The sequence below is a fragment of the Doryrhamphus excisus genome, chromosome 9, assembly GCF_030265055.1.
Source record: "Doryrhamphus excisus isolate RoL2022-K1 chromosome 9, RoL_Dexc_1.0, whole genome shotgun sequence".
NCBI classification, from domain to species: domain Eukaryota; kingdom Metazoa; phylum Chordata; class Actinopteri; order Syngnathiformes; family Syngnathidae; genus Doryrhamphus; species Doryrhamphus excisus.
Window position 1 is genome coordinate 8,957,011 of NC_080474.1, and position 20,323 is coordinate 8,977,333.

The window sequence follows — 20,323 nt, forward strand, 5'->3', positions numbered from 1 at the left end:
TAGAAGAAGAAAATGAAGCAGAAGAAGACGCTTACGCATGCGCAGTAGACGTAACAACACCAAAGCAGTTTTGAGCCTGATGAAATAATGTTTTGGTTTAATGGCAGCATTCCCGATGCCATTAATTTGGCTAAACAACGGAGTTTTGTCTTTGTCGTCGTAATTGTTGGTGTGTGCTTCCATGATATGCCGAAATAACTTTGACTTTCAGCTTTATTTAAGACCTACATTCGTAGATATTCGTCGTACTAGCCATCTGGGGCAATTAAACCATTCTTGTTTGTATCTTAATATTTATCTATATCTGCAATCAAAACTAGAAAACCAAAAAGTGATTTTGTACTGCGTTTACTTTGAAGAAATCTAAGTGTGTTACTGATCGCTGTCGCGAGACGTGTCTCCGGAGATTAACTGATGTCATCATTTAAGACGACTGGTAATGTTTGTCCACTGTATTCTCGATTTGTAGGGGAAGATGAACAATCCGCCAACTTGATGTCTAGCTGGGAGGACGACAGTGTCTCAGAGACTGCTCAGAACGGTTGTGTGGCGGTTAAAGTCGACGCCAAGAGGTAACTGCCACGAAGGTCAACAATTCCGTGAATGTAATTAAAATAGCTTCATTAGTTGATTATCTTAATCACTTTATCACAATTACGAGTTAAACTGAAAGGGGGCGTGATGGTAATGGATGTCACCCATTCACACCTCGTGCACAGGCTCGTGCTAGTAGAGTGCGGGAGCAAGTACAAAAGGCTCCCTACTCTGATGCTTTGATGATTTTACTCTTTTTGCATGGGGAGAGATAGCGTATGGGGATATTTTCACTTAAAATGGACAACTAGCTGCAGTGCAATGCAATACATAATTCTTGCTTAATATCAATGGAACATTTCTGAAATGTATCCTTGTTATCATGTGTGTATCTATGGAGTTTTCATTTCTGTTTTCTTTTATTCCAACAGCGATACTTGCGTGCAGTTCTCCCAGATTTGTATCTTTTTATCATTGTTCCATCCTTTGTCTGATTTACAGTATGTCACATTTGTCTTGTGTTATTTGAAATGTAGCACTACGACATTTCATTTGCCGGAATTTTATTCTTTAACTGTTTTTGGATGAAGATCCAGTGGTGTGCATTCCCTCCAGTTTCTTTATTGGAGAGAATGGCATCCCCTTGGAGGTCATCGCTGGCAGCGTGTCTGCCACAGAACTAGAGATTAGAATCAACAAAGTGAAGCAGGTAGGAATGCAGACGTTGCATTGCTCGATATTGAGTTGTATAGTAGGATAGCAACCAACTTAAATTGTTTATGTACTTCTTCAGATGCATGCGCAGCAAATTGGAAAACAGCAACAAGAAACAACACCTCCTGTGATGATCAGCACAACGCAACCTACCCTCGCCGGATCCTCAGTTCCATCTGTGTCCCCGGTATCAACAGAAGAAGCAGAGGACGGCTTAGATCCTGCACAGGCTTGTGAAGGTCAGTCTTGACTTACAGTGGCAACCCCTGATGGGAAAGGCCAAGAGATTTCAGTGAATGGCTAACCCTCAGTTTTTTGTTCTTGTGTTTTTGCTCTGTGCTTTCCATCATAGCTGCTACCTGTGGCCAGTCAGCTGCGGAGAATGGATGTCCAGATACCAGTTTATGTTGTCCGGCTGAAACAAACATGGACACAAAAGTGCAAAGGTAACAGCACACAAACAAATGGGCTAAATAACCAATGGGCTAATTTTAGTTTACATTCCTCAATTCTTATTTCCTTGATTTATTAGTACATCTAATGAATGGTGTATATTACATATGCAGGTGTTGTCAAGGTAACTGTTGCATTTTTTTCCTGCAAGAGTAAAGAAGAGCCTGGAGGGCAGGCAAAAAACAGCATCAGAGGATGAGGTAAGGTAACAAATGCACATAGTAAGAGCATTTAGCAATTAGCTATTTTGGTACACAGGGAAGCCACGTATGATTTGGGGCTGTGTGGAAATAATTAGGGCTGTCCGGTAATTATCAGTATCAATATTAGCATTAAAATGTGATATCCCTTGATATCGGTATCAGATTTTTTTCCTGGTAATGATCGAAAATCCAATATGAAACCAGTATTTTCAAATATTGTATACAACACATATGTGTTCATTCCAGGAGATATGTCATGTTACACATATTGGTGTTGGACAATATCGGCATATCGTTTTTTGGCAAAAAAAAAAGCAAATATCAGACATCCCTAGAAATAATAGCTATTGTTGTATGATTTTGTCAAATCACTGAAGTCACATCTTTGTCATCTCTGTTTTGCAGTGCAGAGCGGAAAGAGCAGCCCTTTATGCCAAATTCTTGGACGAAAAGGCTAAAAAGGTAGCACAGCAGGCCGAACAGGCAGAGGAAGAAGCAAGGAAGGCCGCTATTGTGAGGCAAAGGAGGTAAACCTGCCATTTTGAAAGTATTAGAATGGTTGATGTTGGATCCTACTTGTGTGGTATTAGTCCCTGTTCACAAAGTTGATCACACCAAAATTATCAAGAGTGTTCAGTAAGAAAAAAAAATGGACACAAATTTTATCCAGATGTCCTACCCACAGAGGACAGAACCAAGGAGAAGCCAGTGCCTGGAGACCTTATCTCATCTCCTTGCTGTGTCCCTTTAAACGCAAAGCTTATCTAGCTTAGAATACAGTTATTGACTTACATTACAATCAATAATAAATTCCCTATTTCCAATCTAGTGAAAATGTCATATTTTTTCTTGAGAACAACCAGCATGGAAAATGATTTAATGAAATATTTCTTTTTAATTGTACCAGAATTCTTCCCTTATGAATTATATTTGATTAATTCTAACTGAAACCTCTAAAAGGCAACAGTTGGAACACCTTGGTTCCTAACAATATTAAACATGCTGTAAAATGCAGCCGGAATGCCACACGTGTCTTGGTTATTAGCATTCCGGGTAAATACAGCATATATTCTATGCATGCTTCTACTCCGTAGTTAATTTGGTCTCTCTGTGTGCATCATCATTAGCACCATTGCAAGGCTCCAGTTTCGCCTCCCAGATGGATCATCCTTCACCAACCAGTTCTCCTCTCAGAGCAAACTGCAGGAAGCTCACCAATTTGCTGTTCAGGTCAGTCAGACCAAAGGAATATACCATAGTATTTGAAGTGCAAAGGCCCTGGAGGTCTCCAGTAGCTTTGACTTTTTACTGTGAGCTTTTCTCCAGCTCATTCAGCTATAGAAGGCCATCAAAACAGTAGAGGTATAGTAGTAGATTTATTGACAAGCTGTAATAAGTTACGGTTGGACTTCACCAACTCGTGCACCAAACATACTGTACCAATCACATGTCCAAGGTACCTTCAATGTAACACTTGAATTGCAATTAAATCTGAACAGCAGGTAGCAGTAGTGAGTAGAGGCCGGGCTGTGCTGTTTAAAGGTGGTTGATGCTGCACATTTTTGGTGTGGATTTGATCACAAGTCAAAGCCAGTATCAGCAATGCCATGAAAATGTTTCTATGTAAGCGAATGATTTTGTGATTTTTGCCTTCAATTTGTTGATAATGACTAGTAGAATTATCAGCATATAGGGCAAAAATCTTCGGTAACCCAAAAAACATCTTATTTGTGAACAAATTAACACCATACATTACACAATACTACAGAATTGGGCAACCTCAAATGAGAATGTTACACAAACTAGTTTGTTTTCTTGCATAGCATTCTGTGGAATTGAATGCACAAACAAAGAATCCCACACATTGATGACTCAGTCTTGTCAAGTTATTATTAATACACTACTTGAGTCCAACTGTGTTCATATCATGTCTTTATGACAAAACGTAAACTGTTAATGTGATTTCAACTTCCATGTGTAAGTCATTGTCCTCCAGCTCCGTCGTCCCATGCAAACACTTCACTTCATAATAAAGGCATTTTGTGGACATGATTTGTTTATCAGGAGGCTGGAAACCGCTATGGTAACTTCTCCATGGCCACCATGTTTCCTCGACGGGAATTCACCAGTGAAGATCTTAACAAGACGTTACTGGAACTAGATCTTGCCCCAAGTGCTTCCATTGTACTTCTGCCTGTGAGTAGACCTTATCTGACAAGATTTAATTGAGTGTTCCATGTCATGATTTGCAAGGACAAATGTATTTCTTTAACAGTCTGGCAGGGCTTCTTCAGTGGTCCCGTCCTCTGGAGGTGGTATTTGGGCGGTTCTGAACACACTCTTCTACCCGATTCTCAGCGTATGGCGATTCCTAAGCTCTTTGATGTTTGCACCTGCACCGCAAGAAACATCCAGAAGCTCTTTCCCTTCGTCTCACTCTCACAGCAACTCTGCAGCTCGCTCTGATAAAACCAAAAGGTGAGCTACAACCTCTGTTGCACATTTACAGCAACACACATGAGCACCGTTCTCATTTATGTCTGAAATGTTTTATTTTCTCTTATTATGACTACTATATTGGGTAATACGAGGGTAAATGCGATTAAAGGAGCGTTATTTCATGTTAACTGTATTTAGAAGGTCGTAAACAGGTTTTCTATATGAAATGAAAAATGAAAATACTTGTAAATATGGAAATTCGCTATCACGGTAAGGTCTGGAACCAAAAAACAAGGGACTACATTAATGGTATTTTAATTTTGTTAAAAAAAAATTTCGTTTATATAAATGTACTTACTGTATATAGTAGAAAGTATACAAAACTGTGGGGAGACCAGCTATGTTGTTTGGTCTAGAGACAGTGCCACTGAGGAAAAGACAGGAAGCAGAACTGGAGGTAGCAGAGATGAGGATGCCGAGGTTCACATTGGGAGTGACCAGGATGGATAGGATCAGGAAGGAGTACATCAGAGGGATATCACATGTTAGAGGCCTTGGAGATAAAGTCAGTTATCGGCCAGACTGAGATGGTTGGGACATGTCCGGAGGAGAGATAGTGAATATATTGGTAGAAGGATGCTGCCAGGTAGGAGGCGTAGAGGAAGACCAAAGAGGAGGTTTATGGATGTAGTGTGAAGGAGGACATGAGAGAGACAGATGCAGAAGACAGGGTTGGATGGAGGAGATTGGTTTGCTGTGGGAACCCCTGAAGGGAAAAGCCCAAAGAGAAGGAAGAAGATAAATGTACTGACTGTATTCTGCTTTACTCTCTTAGAGAGCCTCTCTTTGTCCCTCCTGAGAAACAGCCCAAGAACTTCAAGAAAGACGGGAAAATCTGCCAGCTCAAGACTCAAGAGGATAGCGAGGATGAAAACAACACCTGGAACGGGAACTCCACTCAGCAAATGTAGCTTTGAAAAAGCTTTCTTTCTGCTTGTATCCACCCCCCTCCCCCACTTAAGTCAGTGACTTAACGGTCGGTAATAGTCAGCCATCTACTATTATATTCTTGGATTACACCAGATTTGGAACCTGCATGGTTAAATTGGTATATTATATTTCACCCCCCCCCCCCCCCCCAAATGATTGACAAACTTTATTCTGAATTTAGAAGACATTTTGCAGGTATACAGTAAATATATAAGAAAACTTGGTTTGCACATTTGCATTTTTATTGCTAATCTAGTGCAAAAAGTGGCAGGCATATCAGCCAAATCGGATTTATTCAACCCCACACCGTAAATGGCATTTCATGAGATGAGCAATTTGCTAAAATAATACTTCAAATGATAGTGGAATAATTCAAGTGCTGCTGTATGTTTCTGTTGAGTGTGTAGGTGTGTTCTCCATCACACATTTAAAAATAAAAATATTTCCCAAAAAATCTCTCATGTAATTTGAGTTCTGTTTTTGTTGTGTTGAAGATGATACTGTGTGTTTTGTATTTAAGATAAATTATCCGAACCTGCCGGCTGTAAACCTGACATGCGAGTCGAAATTGAAAGTTGCTGTGCACTCAAAACCAAGGATGCGCCAATCGATCGGCCACTGATTTGTATCAGACGATTTCTGTGAAAACATTGATCACAAAAAATGATCACCCAATGTAGTTCAAGTAAATTACAAATTTGTCTTGTATTTTATCGGAGGAAACCCTGGGATATTTTGTTGTTTTTTTCCTCATGTGTACATTGAATGGAACGACGATGGTAGCCACACTACAAAGTCCCTCAGTTCAATAACATATGGGTTATGTATGTATAAGAAACAGTCCTTAAAGACCCGTCAATACAAGTCTTGATAGCTAACATACTGTGGTGATGAGTCATAGCAAAGTGGAGTTCATCCCAGGGTACATGCAGGACATCTATCTTCGATTGGTTATCTGAATGAGATTAACATTCATTTTCCAGAATGTCATGATAATAATAATAATAATAATAATACATTTTATTTGTATAGCGCTTTTCAAGATACTCAAAGACACTTTACAAAAGAATGAAGTTGAATAGAGCAAGTAGACAGAATAAAAGACACACCAAAATACAACATTCATTGGTTAGTACACAGTTAAAAAAGCGGGGGCGGGGCACAGCAGTCAGATATAGAAGGTTAGACATTAAAAACAGATTTAAAGAGGTGGGTTTTGAGTTGTTTTTTGAAGGTGGGAAGGTCAGGGCAAGCACGGAGTGAATGGGGCAAAGAGTTCCAGAGAGTGGGGGCAGCGATGGAGAAGGCTCTGTCTCCCCAGGTTCGGAGCTTGGTCTTACAGGGGAGTGCCAGGAGGTTGGAGTCTGAGGAGCGAAGGGGACGCGGGGGATTATGTGGATGGAGGAGGTCTGTGAGATATGGGGGGGTCAGATCGTGGAGGGCTTTGTAGGTGATGAGAAGAATTTTGAAGTGAATGCGTTGGGGGACGGGAAGCCAGTGGAGGTTTTGGAGGACAGGGGTAATGTGTTCACGGGAGCGGGTGGAGGTGAGGAGGCGGGCAGCGGAGTTCTGAATATATTGTAGTTTGTTGAGGGTTTTGGATGGTGTACCGTAGAGAATGCTGTTGCAGTAGTCGATTCTGGAGGTGATGAATGCATGGATTAGGGATTCAGCGGCAGAGAATGTAAGTGATGGACGGAGTCGGGCTATGTTCTTAAGATGAAAGAATGCAGTCCGGGTTAACTGTTTGATGTGGGGTTCAAATGAAAGGGTGGGGTCTAGGAGGATACCAAGGTTGCGGATGAGCGGGGATGGAGTGAGGGTGGCGCTGTCAAATTGAAGATGGAAATTATGGGTGGGCGCCGTGGTGTTTTTGGGACCGATGATGATAATATCTGTTTTGTCACTATTAAGTTTGAGAAAATTTTGTTCCATCCAAGTTTTGATATCAGCTAAGCAGTTGGTGAGGGTGGAGTAGATGTTGGAGTTGATGGAGGTGGTAGAAATGTATAGTTGAATATCATCAGCGTAGCTGTGGAAATTGAGGCCATGTCGACGGATGATATTGCCAAGTGGAAGGATGTAGAGGATGAAGAGAAGAGGACCAAGCACCGAACCTTGGGGAACACCTTGAGGTAAAGGGGCTATGGAGGAGGAGCAGCTATTTATGTGCACAAACTGTTGACGGTTGGTGAGGTATGATTGGAGCCAAGACAGAGCAGAATCGGTGATATTGAGGCTGGTTTTGAGGCGGGACAGGAGGATAGAGTGGCTAATGGTGTCAAAGGCTGCGGTGAGGTCTAGGAGGATGAGGATGGTAAGATGGCCGGAATCGGAGGAGAGAAGAAGATCATTGGTGATTTTAAGAAGAGCTGTTTCAGTGCTGTGTTTGGGACGGAAACCGGACTGGAAGGATTCAAACAGGCTGTTGGAGTTGAGGTGAGATTGAAGTTGAGCAGCTATGACACGTTCAAGGATTTTGGACAGAAAGGGGAGGTTGGATATGGGACGGAAATTGGAGAGGTTATTGGGATCGAGACCAGACTTTTTGAGTGTGGGGGTGATTGCCGCCAGCTTGAGAGACTGTGGGACGGATCCAGTGATAAGGGAGGAGTTAATGATACTTGTGATCAGCGGGGAGATGATGTGGAGGCAGGGTTTGATGAATGAAGAAGGGATAGGATCCAGGGAGCATGTTGGAGTCTTCATACCGGTTAGTATTTTAGTGAGTTGCACGGGTGAGATAGGTGTAAATTTGGAGAGTCGTTGGGTGGAGCCAGATAGTGGAGGGTCAGGAGGAAGCGAGTGAGTCGAGGGGGGGTTTAGGGAGCTGTATATTTTGGTAATTTTGGACTGGAAGTAGGTTAAGAAGTTGTTGCATTTGGTGGTGGTGAAGGATGAGGAGGAGTTGTCATTTGGCTTTAGCAGTGTGTTGATTGTTGAAAAGAGGGATTTAGGATTGTTGGAACTAGATATAATCAGATTGGAGTAGTATCGTGAGCGGGCAGTGTTTAAGGCATCTTTATATTGCTGTAGAAAATCTGTGTAAGCTTGAAGATGAACAGTTAGGCCAGATTTCTTGTACAGTCTCTCAAGCTGGCGTTTACGGGTCTTCATATTATGGAGCTGAGGGGTGTACCAGGGGGCAGTGTGGGAGAAGGAGACCAGTTTGGTTTTTTTAGGGGCCAGTTCATCAAGACAGGAGGAAAGGGTATTGTTGTAGTAGGAGACAAGTTCAGAGGGGTCCTCAGACAGCGGGGGAGGGGAGATAGCAAATTTTGTGGTTAGAAGTGAGGTAAGGGCATGAGGGTTGATGGATTTGAGATTCCTGAAGGTTATTTGACGTTTGATTTTTGAGACACTAGGAGATGTGTGTAAATCAAATGTGATGGCCAGATGGTCTGATATGTGCAGGTTATGGCTAGTGAGGTTGTGAATATTGATACCAGTAGTGCAGACAAGATCCAGGATGTGTCCTCTGGTGTGGGTGGGGAAGTTAACTTGTTGAGTGATGGAGAAACAGCTGAGAAGATCAAGGAATTCTGTCGCAGGTTTGGAGTTGGAATTGTCAATATGAAGGTTGAAATCACCGAGCAGAAGGATGGATGATGAGATTGCATTTAATTGGGTGATGAGGTCCGTAAAATCTGATAGGAAAGAAGAGTTTGGTTTTGGGGGGCGATAGATGACAGCAGTGACAAGGGGGGATGGACCGGACAGTTTGAAGGCAGTGAATTCGAATGAGTGAACATTTTGGAGGGATATTGGAGTGACTTTGATGTCCTTTTTATATATGACTGCTGTGCCACCGCCACGTCCGTCGGGACGGGCGTTTTCAAGGTAAGTAAATCCAGGAGGTGTTGCTTGGTTTAGGGAGAAATAGTCCAAAGGTTTGTGCCAGGTTTCTGTCAAACAGAGGAAGTCCAGTTTATTGTCAGTGATGTATTCATTTAGAATGAGAGCCTTGTTGTTGAGAGAGCGGACATTTAGGAGGGATAATTTGAGATTATAAGAGTTCATCATTTGATCTTGGCTGCGGGAGAGTGGGCGGAGATTTATTAAATTTGCATGTTTATTGTTGTAATAGCGGAGTCCAGTCGGGCGGTATGACCAGTGGGATGGGATCTTGTTTGTAGGTGAAAGAAAAGGCTGAAAAGTAGAGCAAGCAGTAGCAGGGTGCAGTGAACGCTGTGGCCTGCAGGAGGAGCTGTGGGTAAAATTGTAGCCGGATATGGAAGAAGAAAAAGAAAAAGGGGGGCGTGTCTGACCAAATGTAAATAGTCACGCACTGTGAACAGCGTGTTGTAAGTGTACTGTTAAAATCCGACTGCCAAGCTTGCTAGGATGGAGGCCGTCAGGATTAAAAAAGGATTTCCGGCCCCAAAAAAGATCGAAGTTGTCAATATAGTTAAGAGAGAGGGAGTTTGTAGCAGACTGGAGCCAGGTGTGGAGGGAGAGAATACGACTGAATATACCATACCCGCGGTTGTGAGGTGAGAGAGGGCCACTAATGAAGATAGTCTTGCCAGTTTTGCAAAGGAACTGAAAAAGATTATTGAACTGCACTTTGGTAATTTCAGACTGACGGCGGAAGGCATCAACGCAGCCAACGTGTACAATTATTCTACGGACAGATGGGGGGAGAGATCGCTCAACAATGTCAACAAGCTTTGAGTGGATGAGGGGGACAGTGGCTCCGGGGAAACAGTACGTTATGGCGTTGAAGAAGCGAATGTTCCTCGTAATGGAGTCCCCAATGATGATGGTGGTTGGAGGGAAGAGGGGACGGGGCGGTGCCGAAGAAGCCTGGACAGGTGGCAGCGGCGGTGTCACATGGGGTGGCGAGGTCACATGGGGTGGGGGCGACTCCGCAGCTGGAATGGTAGAAGTTAAAGAGGCAAGATGGCGCCGTGGTGCAGGGGTGAAGTTCACAACAGAGACGCGACGAGAGCTTTTTGGCCTGGGTGACAGTTTAGCTGGGGTGGAGGTCGCCAAGGACTTGGGTTTATCCCCCGGCAAGACGGCTGCGGCGTTGGGAGCTGCCGGGGGGACAGCGAGGGAAACATCCGGCCGATCGTGGAGGACATCATGCAGCGGGAGAGGTGGACTATCCGTTGAGGCAGCGAGAGAGGCTTGATGTGTGGTAGATTCGGACCGTGGAGATGGGAGACGGAAAGTGATGGTGTCCATTAGGAGTTCAGCCTCGCGGACCCTGTGCATGGTAGTAATGCGCTCCTCCAACTCGTGGATTTTTCCCAGGAGGATCGAGCAGTCAGGGCAGCCGGAAGTGGAGGTAAGTGGGGCCATGGTGGGTAAGGTTGCTGAAAAACAGTAGGCAGACGGCCAGAGCAAGGCTGAACGTGCACGATTCTGCTTATGGCAGGCAGCAGTGGAGTAGAAGAGTGGTGGTTAGCGGAGACAGAGACTTACACGCAAGGGCTCCAGTGGAGCCCCCTGTGTAGAAACGGCGTCGTGTTCACAACTGAGAAGTAGCAACAGTGCAGAATATGAAAGAGCGAGACTTACAGACAAGGGCCCAGAAAAGGGCCCAACTGTAGAGAATACACTTCTGACATTCGCGGAAAACTCAGAGCAGCAGGTAGAATGAAGATTTCAGGAGATCCACGTTAGCCAGTTAGCCGGTTGTAGTGACAGCACTTCCGGGTGTAGTGACAGCGCTTCCGGTTCCGGTTCAGATGATGATTTAAGACTGTTTGATAAGGTTTAGTTCCTCCCATAGCAAACACATTAGGTCAGTTTGTTGGAAAAGTAAACAGAATAAAGCAGAGAGAATACAAGACATTTGACTTTTTTTTTTAAATTATTTTTACATGTTAGTGAAATCACTTGAGTGATGCTGCAAATGCAAGCAGGAATGTAGTAAAGTTTGCATGTATACCACAAATACATGCATCCAGTCACTAAAAGGACATTATTAGGACAAAGAAGAATGTAGCAAAGTTTCTACTATGTTTGCTGCCTACATTAGAGTGTACACTCATTCTCTTGAAATTGTAGGTAGGAAATAGTCATTACAAAAAGACATGAACCATGAGGTGTATTTTTCACGATCACTCCCATCCAGAAATGATCATCTAGTCAGAGTCGCTGCTGCAGGAACTGCTGGAGGACTGCAAGAATGCAAAGGGAAAAAGAATTAGAATTACAGATAAATATAGCGTATATTTAACGTTTGCATGCAAATGAACAGTGCGATATGGAGAGAAAAGTAATGGAATCTTACCCCATGACAAGACTTTCCTTTCTTGTGACACTTGCCATGCTTGTGGCCATGCTTGTGCTTGTGCTTGGGACCATGACAGTGCCCGTGTCCATGCCCGTGCCCATGTCCATGTCCATGTCCATGTCCATGTCCATGTCCATGTCCATGTCCATGTCCATGTCCATGATCATGCCCGTGCCCATGCCCGTGTCCATGATCATGCCCATGTCCATGCCCGTGCCCATGTCCATGATGTCCATGATCATGCCCATGCCCATGCCCATGCCCATGATCATGCCCATGCCCATAATCATATCCATAGTTCTGTCCCTGTCCTTGGCCGGGACCAGGACCATAGCCTGGTGGGCCGCAGGGCTGTGGGGGGCAGTTTCCTGGGGGGTATTGAGGGTAACACCCTGGCTGGTTTGGATAGCCTGGGTACTGGTTCCCTTTACGCACACACAAAATAGAAATTAGCAGAAGTGATGCTTGATATTCACACATGGATGTTCAATATTCACCATTACCACATGGATGTTCAATATCCGCACACGGATGTTCAATATTCATCATGAGCACATGGATGTTCAATGTCCGCACATTCATTCATTCGGTGATGGATGTTCAATATTCACCATTACCACATGGATGTTCAATATCCGCACACGGATGTTCAATATTCACCATTACCACATGGATGTTCAATATCCGCACACGGATGTTCAATATTCACCATGAGCACATGGATGTTGGATATTTGTACATGGATGTTCAATATTCGCACATGAATGTTCAATATTCACACACAGATGTTCAATATTGACTTTGCACATGGACGTTCGATATTCGTTCACGCATGTTCAATATTCACTATTTGCACATGGATGTTCGACATTTGCACACTATTCATGTGTAGATTTTCAATATTCAGACATGGATGTTCAAGAAGTGACTGCGGGGGTTGGAGAGCTGTAATACTAGCCTGTGACCACATGGGTAAACGGTAAGTGATCCTGTAAGTGAGAGGATCATAGTGTGCATGTACATTTTTGCTGCCTGTGTGGACATTTGATGGCGAATGAGTCCAAAGTGACTGCGGTTAAATCTGATCGTCTTTACAGTATATGTCGTTTAAATGACAGCTTTGTGGCAATTATGTTACCCAGGTATTTATACTCTGATACCATCTTCAGTTGAAAACAACCATGACACAGCACTGAGGGGGTTGTTGCTACTGTTACTCATGGATGCATAGTAGATGTGTGGTTTACCTTGGTTATGCCCATACATTTTCCTTCCAAACAAAGAATAAAAGCGTGTCTCCTGGAATGAAAAAACAGTCCAGACAAATGAATACTGCATTCCAAAGAGCGACAGACCACAAGCAGAAAGATGAACTTACTGTGTGCAGGGAGGTCGATTGCCAAATGCAGCTGCTGACTATTGCTTCTTTTATGCCATAGCTCTCCTCGACACCCCTCCCTAAACTTTTGAGTGGGGGAGGGCCACGGCGATCCTTAGCACATTTTTGTACTGTGATCTATGTGGGCGTGTGAGTGTAATCTTTAACTAACGCACAATTCATGAGAGTCATCCGAAGATTCGGTTAGACATCATGTGTTTTATGTGCACATTATATGTTTCATTATGTTAGTAATCTGATTTGTCTTTGTTTTGCTTAATAAGTCAACTTCAGCAGTAAAACCCACTTCCATGGAACTGCTTTTTTTTGCAGCGAACATCCTCTTGTTTGGGTTGAGGTTACATTCATGGGTGCAAAACTCAGCTGATTAAACATGAGTACGGCCTAAGTCAGCTACATGACGTAACTGCTTATTTATAATATTGTTGAACAAAGGTCCTCTTTCAGACCTGCCTTGGTATAAAGCCGTAATAAAAAGCGCACTGGCGGATAACTGCTGTGGCCATGTGGCCAATTACTTAATTAATATATAATCCTCCATAATCCTTTCAGTGTCCAATGCAACCCCTACTTCCTTTTTAACTGATGAATAAGTCACCGCCATCTTTTTGTAGCAAATCCACAACTATTTTCTTGAATGAAAATAATAATGTATATTCATTAATTCATTCATTTTCTACCGCTTATCCTCATTAGGGTCGCGAGCGTGCTGGAGCCTATCCCAGCTGTCTTTGAGAGGCGGGGTACACACTGGACTGGTGGCCAGCCTATCCCAGAGCACATTTTTTGGAAATTACATGCACTCATATCACACACATACACATGTAAATGAATTGGGTTCAAAGGTAAAGCAACAAATAAACACCATTGTTATCTTAGATGATACTTCTTTTATTTGTTGTAATGTAAATATACAGTACATGCTTTCAAAATAACAAGTACAATTCAAGGTCAGGTTATTATTGGATGCTGCATCCGTAATGGTGGTGGCCAGGTCGGTGCCCGTGGCCATAGCCGTGCCCGTATCCATGACCATGCCCGTAGCCGTGCCCATACCCATAGCCGGGTCCGTACCCATAGCCATACCCAGGTCTATAGATGTAAGCAGGCCTTCCATATGGCCTGCATGCTCCACCGTACGGTCGATAGACGGGGTATCCAACTGGCATCTTTATAGGATGGCCCCTGAAAGAATGGTGATTGTTGAAATTGAGTAGTAGTGCAGTGATAAAGGAAAAGGAAAGCAGATATAAGCAAATTAAAATAAAAATGGTTACGTAAATAATACGTAAACGTTGAACTAATAGTCACTAGAATTTTTAAATTATGCTATTTTGGCTTCATATTAAATCCCAAAATATTAATAATAATACAACATTAATTCATAATTTCAACATAATTTTGATGTTTTTTTTACAGTCATACCCATATACTCAGGCCCTGACGCTCCACCCACATAATTCCTTTTGTGGTCTAACAGGACCAGGAACTAGAGTAGGGTACCTCCATCCATCCATCCATCCATCCATCAATTTTCTATACCGCTTATCCTCACGAGGGTTGCGGGCATGCTGGAGCCTATCCCAGTCTTTGGGTGAGAGGCGGGGTACACTATGGAGCCCTGGGTACTTCCATTATATTCTATTGTTCTCTTTGGACTACTTCCTGTTTCACGTCAGTTTCATCATCTTTAACCAAATATTGAGGGACACAAAGAGCTGATAATAATGATGATATAGAATATAAGAGAAATACATACCTTGAAAATTATTCTTTGACTTCAAATCTCAGATCCAGACTCTGAAATGAAAGAATGACATGTTGTGTCTCATCAATACAAGAGAGACTGATAACGTATCATCTTGCACACAAGTAGCGGTACCCCACTTAATTCTATTCTGATTCTATTTCTAAGTAGAAAGGGATCAATTTACCGTCCACTGGAGTTCAGATCCACACTAACCGGCTGTCAGGCTGTGCCTTTATATGACGACACACCTGTTACTACTCCACCTCCACACACACCTCCTCATCAAGGATGACAAGGATTGCTTTTTCCTGTTTTGGTAGGTATAAAGGTTTTTTCAGCATCTATAAGGCCCACAGGAGAAACAACAACATAGTGAGCGAAGTGTGTGAATACATATACACATGTGATTTCTTCATTGTACATGGATTTACTTTACACAAATGTGACCTTATCTTACACATCATTCCTAATTTCTGGCCAATCTGTGAATAAAATCACAATGGAGGATCACAAAACACCTTTTAAAGTCTGAGCCGCCTTGTGACTTTGGGCGTATGTTATGCTGTAAAGGTGCTTTCCGCAATTACCTGGGGGAAAAAAAAGACAAATTCATTCCATTGAACACTCAAGTGCCAGCAATGGAAAAGGAAGTACGCAGTTAAAAAACATGCAACACTTTTGAAGTTCTTTGGGGTGATGTCATGGCATCATTGCCACATCAGCGCTTTCCTGACATTGGTCTCCTTTTTCATGGAAAAAACGTACCACTTCCACACTCTGTCATGTGGTACGCCATGGCTGATTTCATGAAGTCATGCAGTTCGAAGGTAATGTAAAGCAATGTTTAAGTGACCACAATATCACATATGACTTGTATTTAATATGTTTTGACTCATAATGACTAATAACAGGCCATAGTGTACCACAAAACAGTGATGATCATTTAATTCTGAATGCTTTTTAGCGAGGGACAACTGTATGTCACAAAAGGGACGTTTGGGCACCCCTGATCATTTTTAAGCTTTTCCTTTACTGCTTGCTGGGATCAGACATTTCAGTTAAATATATCATACAGCAGACCAACACAGTGATGGATGAGAAGTGAAATGAAGTTTCTTGGATTTACAGAAAGTGTGCAATGATTATTTATCCAAAAGCAGGCAGGTGCATACGTTTGGGCGCCCCAACAATGATTTATAAAGAAAAATCTTGAAAATTATCAGGGGTGCCCAAACCTTTTCCTACCACTGTATTTGTTCGTGGGACTCTTGGGTACATAACATAGTCTTTGTATAGCTTGGAAAACAGCAGAAGTGGGACAAAGTCAATGTTTTTCAAGTCTCAAGTCTTAAATCCCAAGTTTCAAGTAAAGTCAGGCGAGTCCAAGCCAAGTCTTAAGTCAAGACAAGACAGGTGGAATCAAATCCGAAGCGACAGGCTTGAAATGTTCAAGTCATTAAAAGTCATAAGAACTGTTTAGTGTTTACTATATAAAATGCCATTTTAATACTGATATACAACAAATACATTTTGAATTGTGTGAGTTAGTCACAGAAAATGTAGGATTTAGTCAGTGGAAACCATTAAGTGTGTGTGTTCGTGTGTGTGTGTGCGTGCGTGTGCGTGCGTGCGTGCGTGTGAATAACTTCCAAACACTCTCCAGCAGTCTGGCTGTCACAGAAACACACCCTCGTTTGTTCTTAATAGATGCCTTCAATGAGGCACATTCTGTGGGAAAATGTGTCGTCTTGCTGGAAATGACATAACAATGGTCACATTAGCTGAATACTATGAATCGACACACATTTTTTCTCAACACAGTCATGGAAAATCTCAAGTATCTTTCAAGTCATCAAACTAAAGTCATTGATAATGCGATCAAGTCGCTTGCAAAGTCATCAAAATTGTGACTCAAGTCCACACCTCTGGTGACAATGTACATTTACTCTCCCCTCCAAAAACTCAACACACCCATTCATGCCATGGAGGAGAGACTGTGCGACAGACATAAGTCCAAATTTAACACACCTTAGCCCCATTCACACCTAGGACTTTGGAACACACAACAATCAATCTAAACTACGTCAACACATCCTAAAAATGATGATTATTAGCATGATAATGTCTGGTCCAGGGGAATCCAAAGTGTCATTGGCGAGCACAAATGTTTTTTGATTGACCTGTGGCACATTCCAAAAGAAAACAAAAAAACAACGCAAAAATGTTTTAAAAATTCCAAAAATAAAGTCAAAATATTAAGAAAAAAAGTTGTAATTTAAAAAGAGAAAGACATCATTTTACAAGAATAACCCCATCATTTTATGAGGAAGAATAACATAATTTTAGCAGCATAAAGTTGACATATTAAAGAAAAAAAGAGATTTTAAAAAGAGTCTATGAAACTATGTAGCACTATGAAAAACAAACAAGCCAGGGCAGTTGTAATTTTTTGAAAAGTTGGTTAATATTATGGGAATTACATCAAAATATCATAACAATAAATTCAAAATATTTTCACAATGAAGTCATTATACTCAAGAAGAAATTTTCCAAGACGAAAGTTGAAATAGTTGGGAAAATATGAAAATATTATTTTCACCATGTTATGATGCGGGCCATATTTAATTTGATTTTTAGAATAAGCTGGGGACCACAAAAAAAAGTCCTCCAAGCTGCACTTTTTTGACCTGATTTGGTGACGGGATTAACCCGTCACTTTGTTAACCAGTCATTGTTTGGCATAGGAGTGCAACAAATTACATTCTGGGGGGAGCATTATGCAGACAATTAAAGGTGCCTTTTCCCCCATTTTTTAATGTATAAATGTAATTTATTCAGGGACTTGGAGAGGCACCTTAGTGACCCCCCCCCCCACACACACACACACTTTTTGGCTTAGCACTTAGCACCTGCCCTTGGCTGGCTTTTATAAACAACTGCACTGACATTAGAGGAGTGAACCACAACCACGAAAGGCATCTTTTTGTTCATCCAAAGACGTTCGGCCTGCTTTTAAGTACTACGTTACATTTAAGAGCTATATACTGTACATCAGGATGTCAGCTTTGGAAGAACAAGAATCCATGTGAAATATTTATTTCAACAGATATAAAGCTTGTCAATGCACAATAGCACAACTTGTTTGCCATTTTGATTTTAAAAGACAAATGAATGAGAATGTCATGTGAGATTACTGTGCAAAGCAGAAGGGCTCAGCAGAATAGGTCGAAGAATCTTTTAGTCAGAGTCGCTACTGCTGCTGCTGCTGCTGCTGCTGCAGGAGCTGCTAGAGGACTGCAAGGCACGGACATGAAAGACATGACGAGAATAAATATGAGCATAAATGGTCCCCATGAACACGAAGGCCACAGTGAACCTCACCCCATGACAGTCCTTCCCCTTCTTGTGACACTTGCGATGCTTGTGTCCCAACTTGTGCCTGCGCCTCCATCCCTTTCCGCAGCCCGGTTTATGCCCGTGACATCCTCCATGTTTATGCCCGTGGCCATGATGCCCCTGACCATGCCCACCACCACCACCACCACGGCCTCTACAACGTCCTAGAGAAATACATGGACCTGGTGTGTAACATCTTCTGTACATTATGGAAGCAATGTGTGAGAAATACACAAGAGCACATTTACCTTGCTTGTTGTGGTGCATTTCAGGAGCTGAAATGTGCAAAAAGGAGAAATTTAGCACAGAAATGTAGTACAGAACTGTTTCAGCTGTTTATTTTTAGGAACTTACTTGATGCTGATCTGCAGACCCACCGGCACTTCTGCAGCCTGTTCCTCTATTTACCTGCAGGCACACCTCAGGGGGAAGGGGTGAAGCTCTAATCTACGATCTACAGTATGCGGTTGGGATGTAATGTTTGTTTGGTTTACAGTGTGCAGAATGTCAACTCTCCAATGTGTGCGTGCACGCATCTGTGAAGTGATCATCAGCGCATCACTGGAGGGAGGAATGTTGACATGAACACACAATTGTTTTATTTTTCACAATTGATTGTTGAATTGGCCCGTCAAATGTTATCAGTAGGCCAAACCTGAAGAAAAGAGACTACATTGTCTACATTGCTATCTTAACTTGGACATTCTTATTTTGTTGTCGCAGTTGGTGCAGCTCATTTAAAAAATCTATTTTAATAATCAGGTGATTGCAGAATGCTGGTGCCAGCAACTCAGTGGTTTGCACATCCAGCCATCCATTTTCTACCACTTATCCTCACAAGGGTCGCGGGCATGCTGGAGCCTATCCTAGCTGTCTTGGAGCGAGAGGCGAGGTCCACCCTGGACTGGTGGCCAGCCAATCACAGGGCACATAAAGCAAAGTTTAAAATAATAAATGCTTCTTTTTACTGCTCAAGGAGTAAAAAAAAAATTGACAATTTCCCTACACACACCATAAAGGGACAATCACCCATTTGGTTGAGCATGTTTTTAAAACAATTTTGCACATAGAATTGTACTGTTTACAATAATAATATCATGTAAAAAAAATTCCTGGTTTTCAAATCTTCATCAAAAAAGGCCAAAATGTCTGAATGATTCTCACCTTGTGACATCCTAGTTGGTGGAGGATGTGGCCAACTATTTACAGCTACAGTGTAATCTGGTGGATACCTCTACCAAGTGGTAGGGATGGCTACAGCAGTTGGAGCTCAGTTGGAAATATATGAAATATGAAATATAGTGACTCCAAATGTGCTTTGTGTAACACCAAGGTTTTTTGTGCCTTTTTAAAAATGAGTTTAAAATATCTGCATCCTTGACATCTGAGTATGCGACCACCGGTGGAAAAAGTCTGGACGCCCCTTTTGAACATCCAGAATAAGATAAAGGGAAATGGAAAATTCCAAAAGAGTGAATGGAAAGCAGCTTTTGTTATTGTTTTTCTTTCACGCTGAGGTCATGTCAGGGCAGGATTAACCAGTTGCAGCCTTCTACGTCTGAAAGCATGCTTGTTATCGTCATTAAGATCACACTCTTTTAACACACACCTGCACATTGCGAGACACTCCTTCGTCATTTCAGATCTGGTTCTCTGACAAACATGCATATGTTCTCATGACAGTCCAAGTTAAATATTTTAACCTTTACAAAAGGAATCCTCACAAGAAAGTTGGTGCCAGTCTGGATTAGACCAAAGACAAGGATCTTTTGAACACCTCCCACTGGGTATTTTGCTTGTTACACACATATACTTTGGCTTCATTTTAAAAGCTGACAAGATACAATATTAAGTATAAATTAATTCAGCCATTTTCGACCGCGTATCCTCACGAGGGTCGCAGGGGTGCTGGAACCTATCCCAGCTGTCTTGGGGCGAGAGGCTGGGTACACCCTGGATTGGTGGCCAGCCAATCACAGGGCACATATAGACAACAACCATTCCCACCAACATTCATACATTCCTACCTATGGACAATTTGGAGTGGGTCTCCTAGCTGTGAGGCCTGCGTGCTAACCACTCGCCCGCAGTGCAGCCCACTAAGTATAAATAAAATATTATATTTTACCTGAGTGGCCTTTTATTGTGGCCAGCTTAAGGTACAATAGTTGTGCAATAATCTTGCTGTGCTCTGAGTA

General features: G+C 42.3%; 2 protein-coding genes across 2 annotated transcripts; one reads left to right on the top strand and one right to left on the bottom strand.

The window, feature by feature from the left end:
• Nucleotide 1: 1 nt before the first annotated feature.
• On the top strand, nt 2–6,055 carry ubxn4 (UBX domain protein 4). Its single transcript, XM_058082729.1, has 12 exons — nt 2–169; nt 470–572; nt 966–994; nt 1,125–1,243; nt 1,328–1,487; nt 1,601–1,694; nt 1,853–1,901; nt 2,310–2,431; nt 3,032–3,134; nt 3,969–4,100; nt 4,180–4,382; nt 5,179–6,055. The coding sequence occupies exons 1-12, from the start codon at nt 88–90 to the stop codon at nt 5,312–5,314; spliced, it is 1,332 nt and encodes a 443-aa protein (XP_057938712.1). The 5' UTR covers nt 2–87; the 3' UTR covers nt 5,315–6,055.
• Nucleotides 6,056–17,809: 11,754 nt separating this feature from the next.
• On the bottom strand, nt 17,810–18,619 carry LOC131136159 (zinc transporter 7-B-like). The gene is made up of 4 exons (XM_058082734.1): nt 18,480–18,619; nt 18,374–18,400; nt 18,111–18,289; nt 17,810–18,023 (listed from the first exon to the last, which is right to left on the bottom strand). The coding sequence occupies exons 2-4, from the start codon at nt 18,390–18,392 to the stop codon at nt 17,967–17,969; spliced, it is 255 nt and encodes an 84-aa protein (XP_057938717.1). The 5' UTR covers nt 18,393–18,400; nt 18,480–18,619; the 3' UTR covers nt 17,810–17,966.
• Between the last annotated feature and the right edge of the window lie 1,704 nt (nt 18,620–20,323).

What these genes read in the sequence shown, in the direction of transcription:
- ubxn4 (XM_058082729.1), top strand. Translation starts at nt 88, where the DNA reads ATGTTTTGGTTTAATGGCAGCATTCCCGATGCCATTAATTTGGCTAAA. An exon ending in GTTAAAGTCGACGCCAAGAG is followed by an intron (nt 573 to 965) that starts GTAACTGCCACG and finishes TTATTCCAACAG; the next exon opens with CGATACTTGCGTGCAGTTCT. An exon ending in AAACAGCATCAGAGGATGAG is followed by an intron (nt 1,902 to 2,309) that starts GTAAGGTAACAA and finishes TCTGTTTTGCAG; the next exon opens with TGCAGAGCGGAAAGAGCAGC.
- LOC131136159 (XM_058082734.1), bottom strand. An exon ending in AGGGGAAGGACTGTCATGGG is followed by an intron (nt 18,024 to 18,110) that starts GTGAGGTTCACT and finishes CGTGCCTTGCAG; the next exon opens with TCCTCTAGCAGCTCCTGCAG.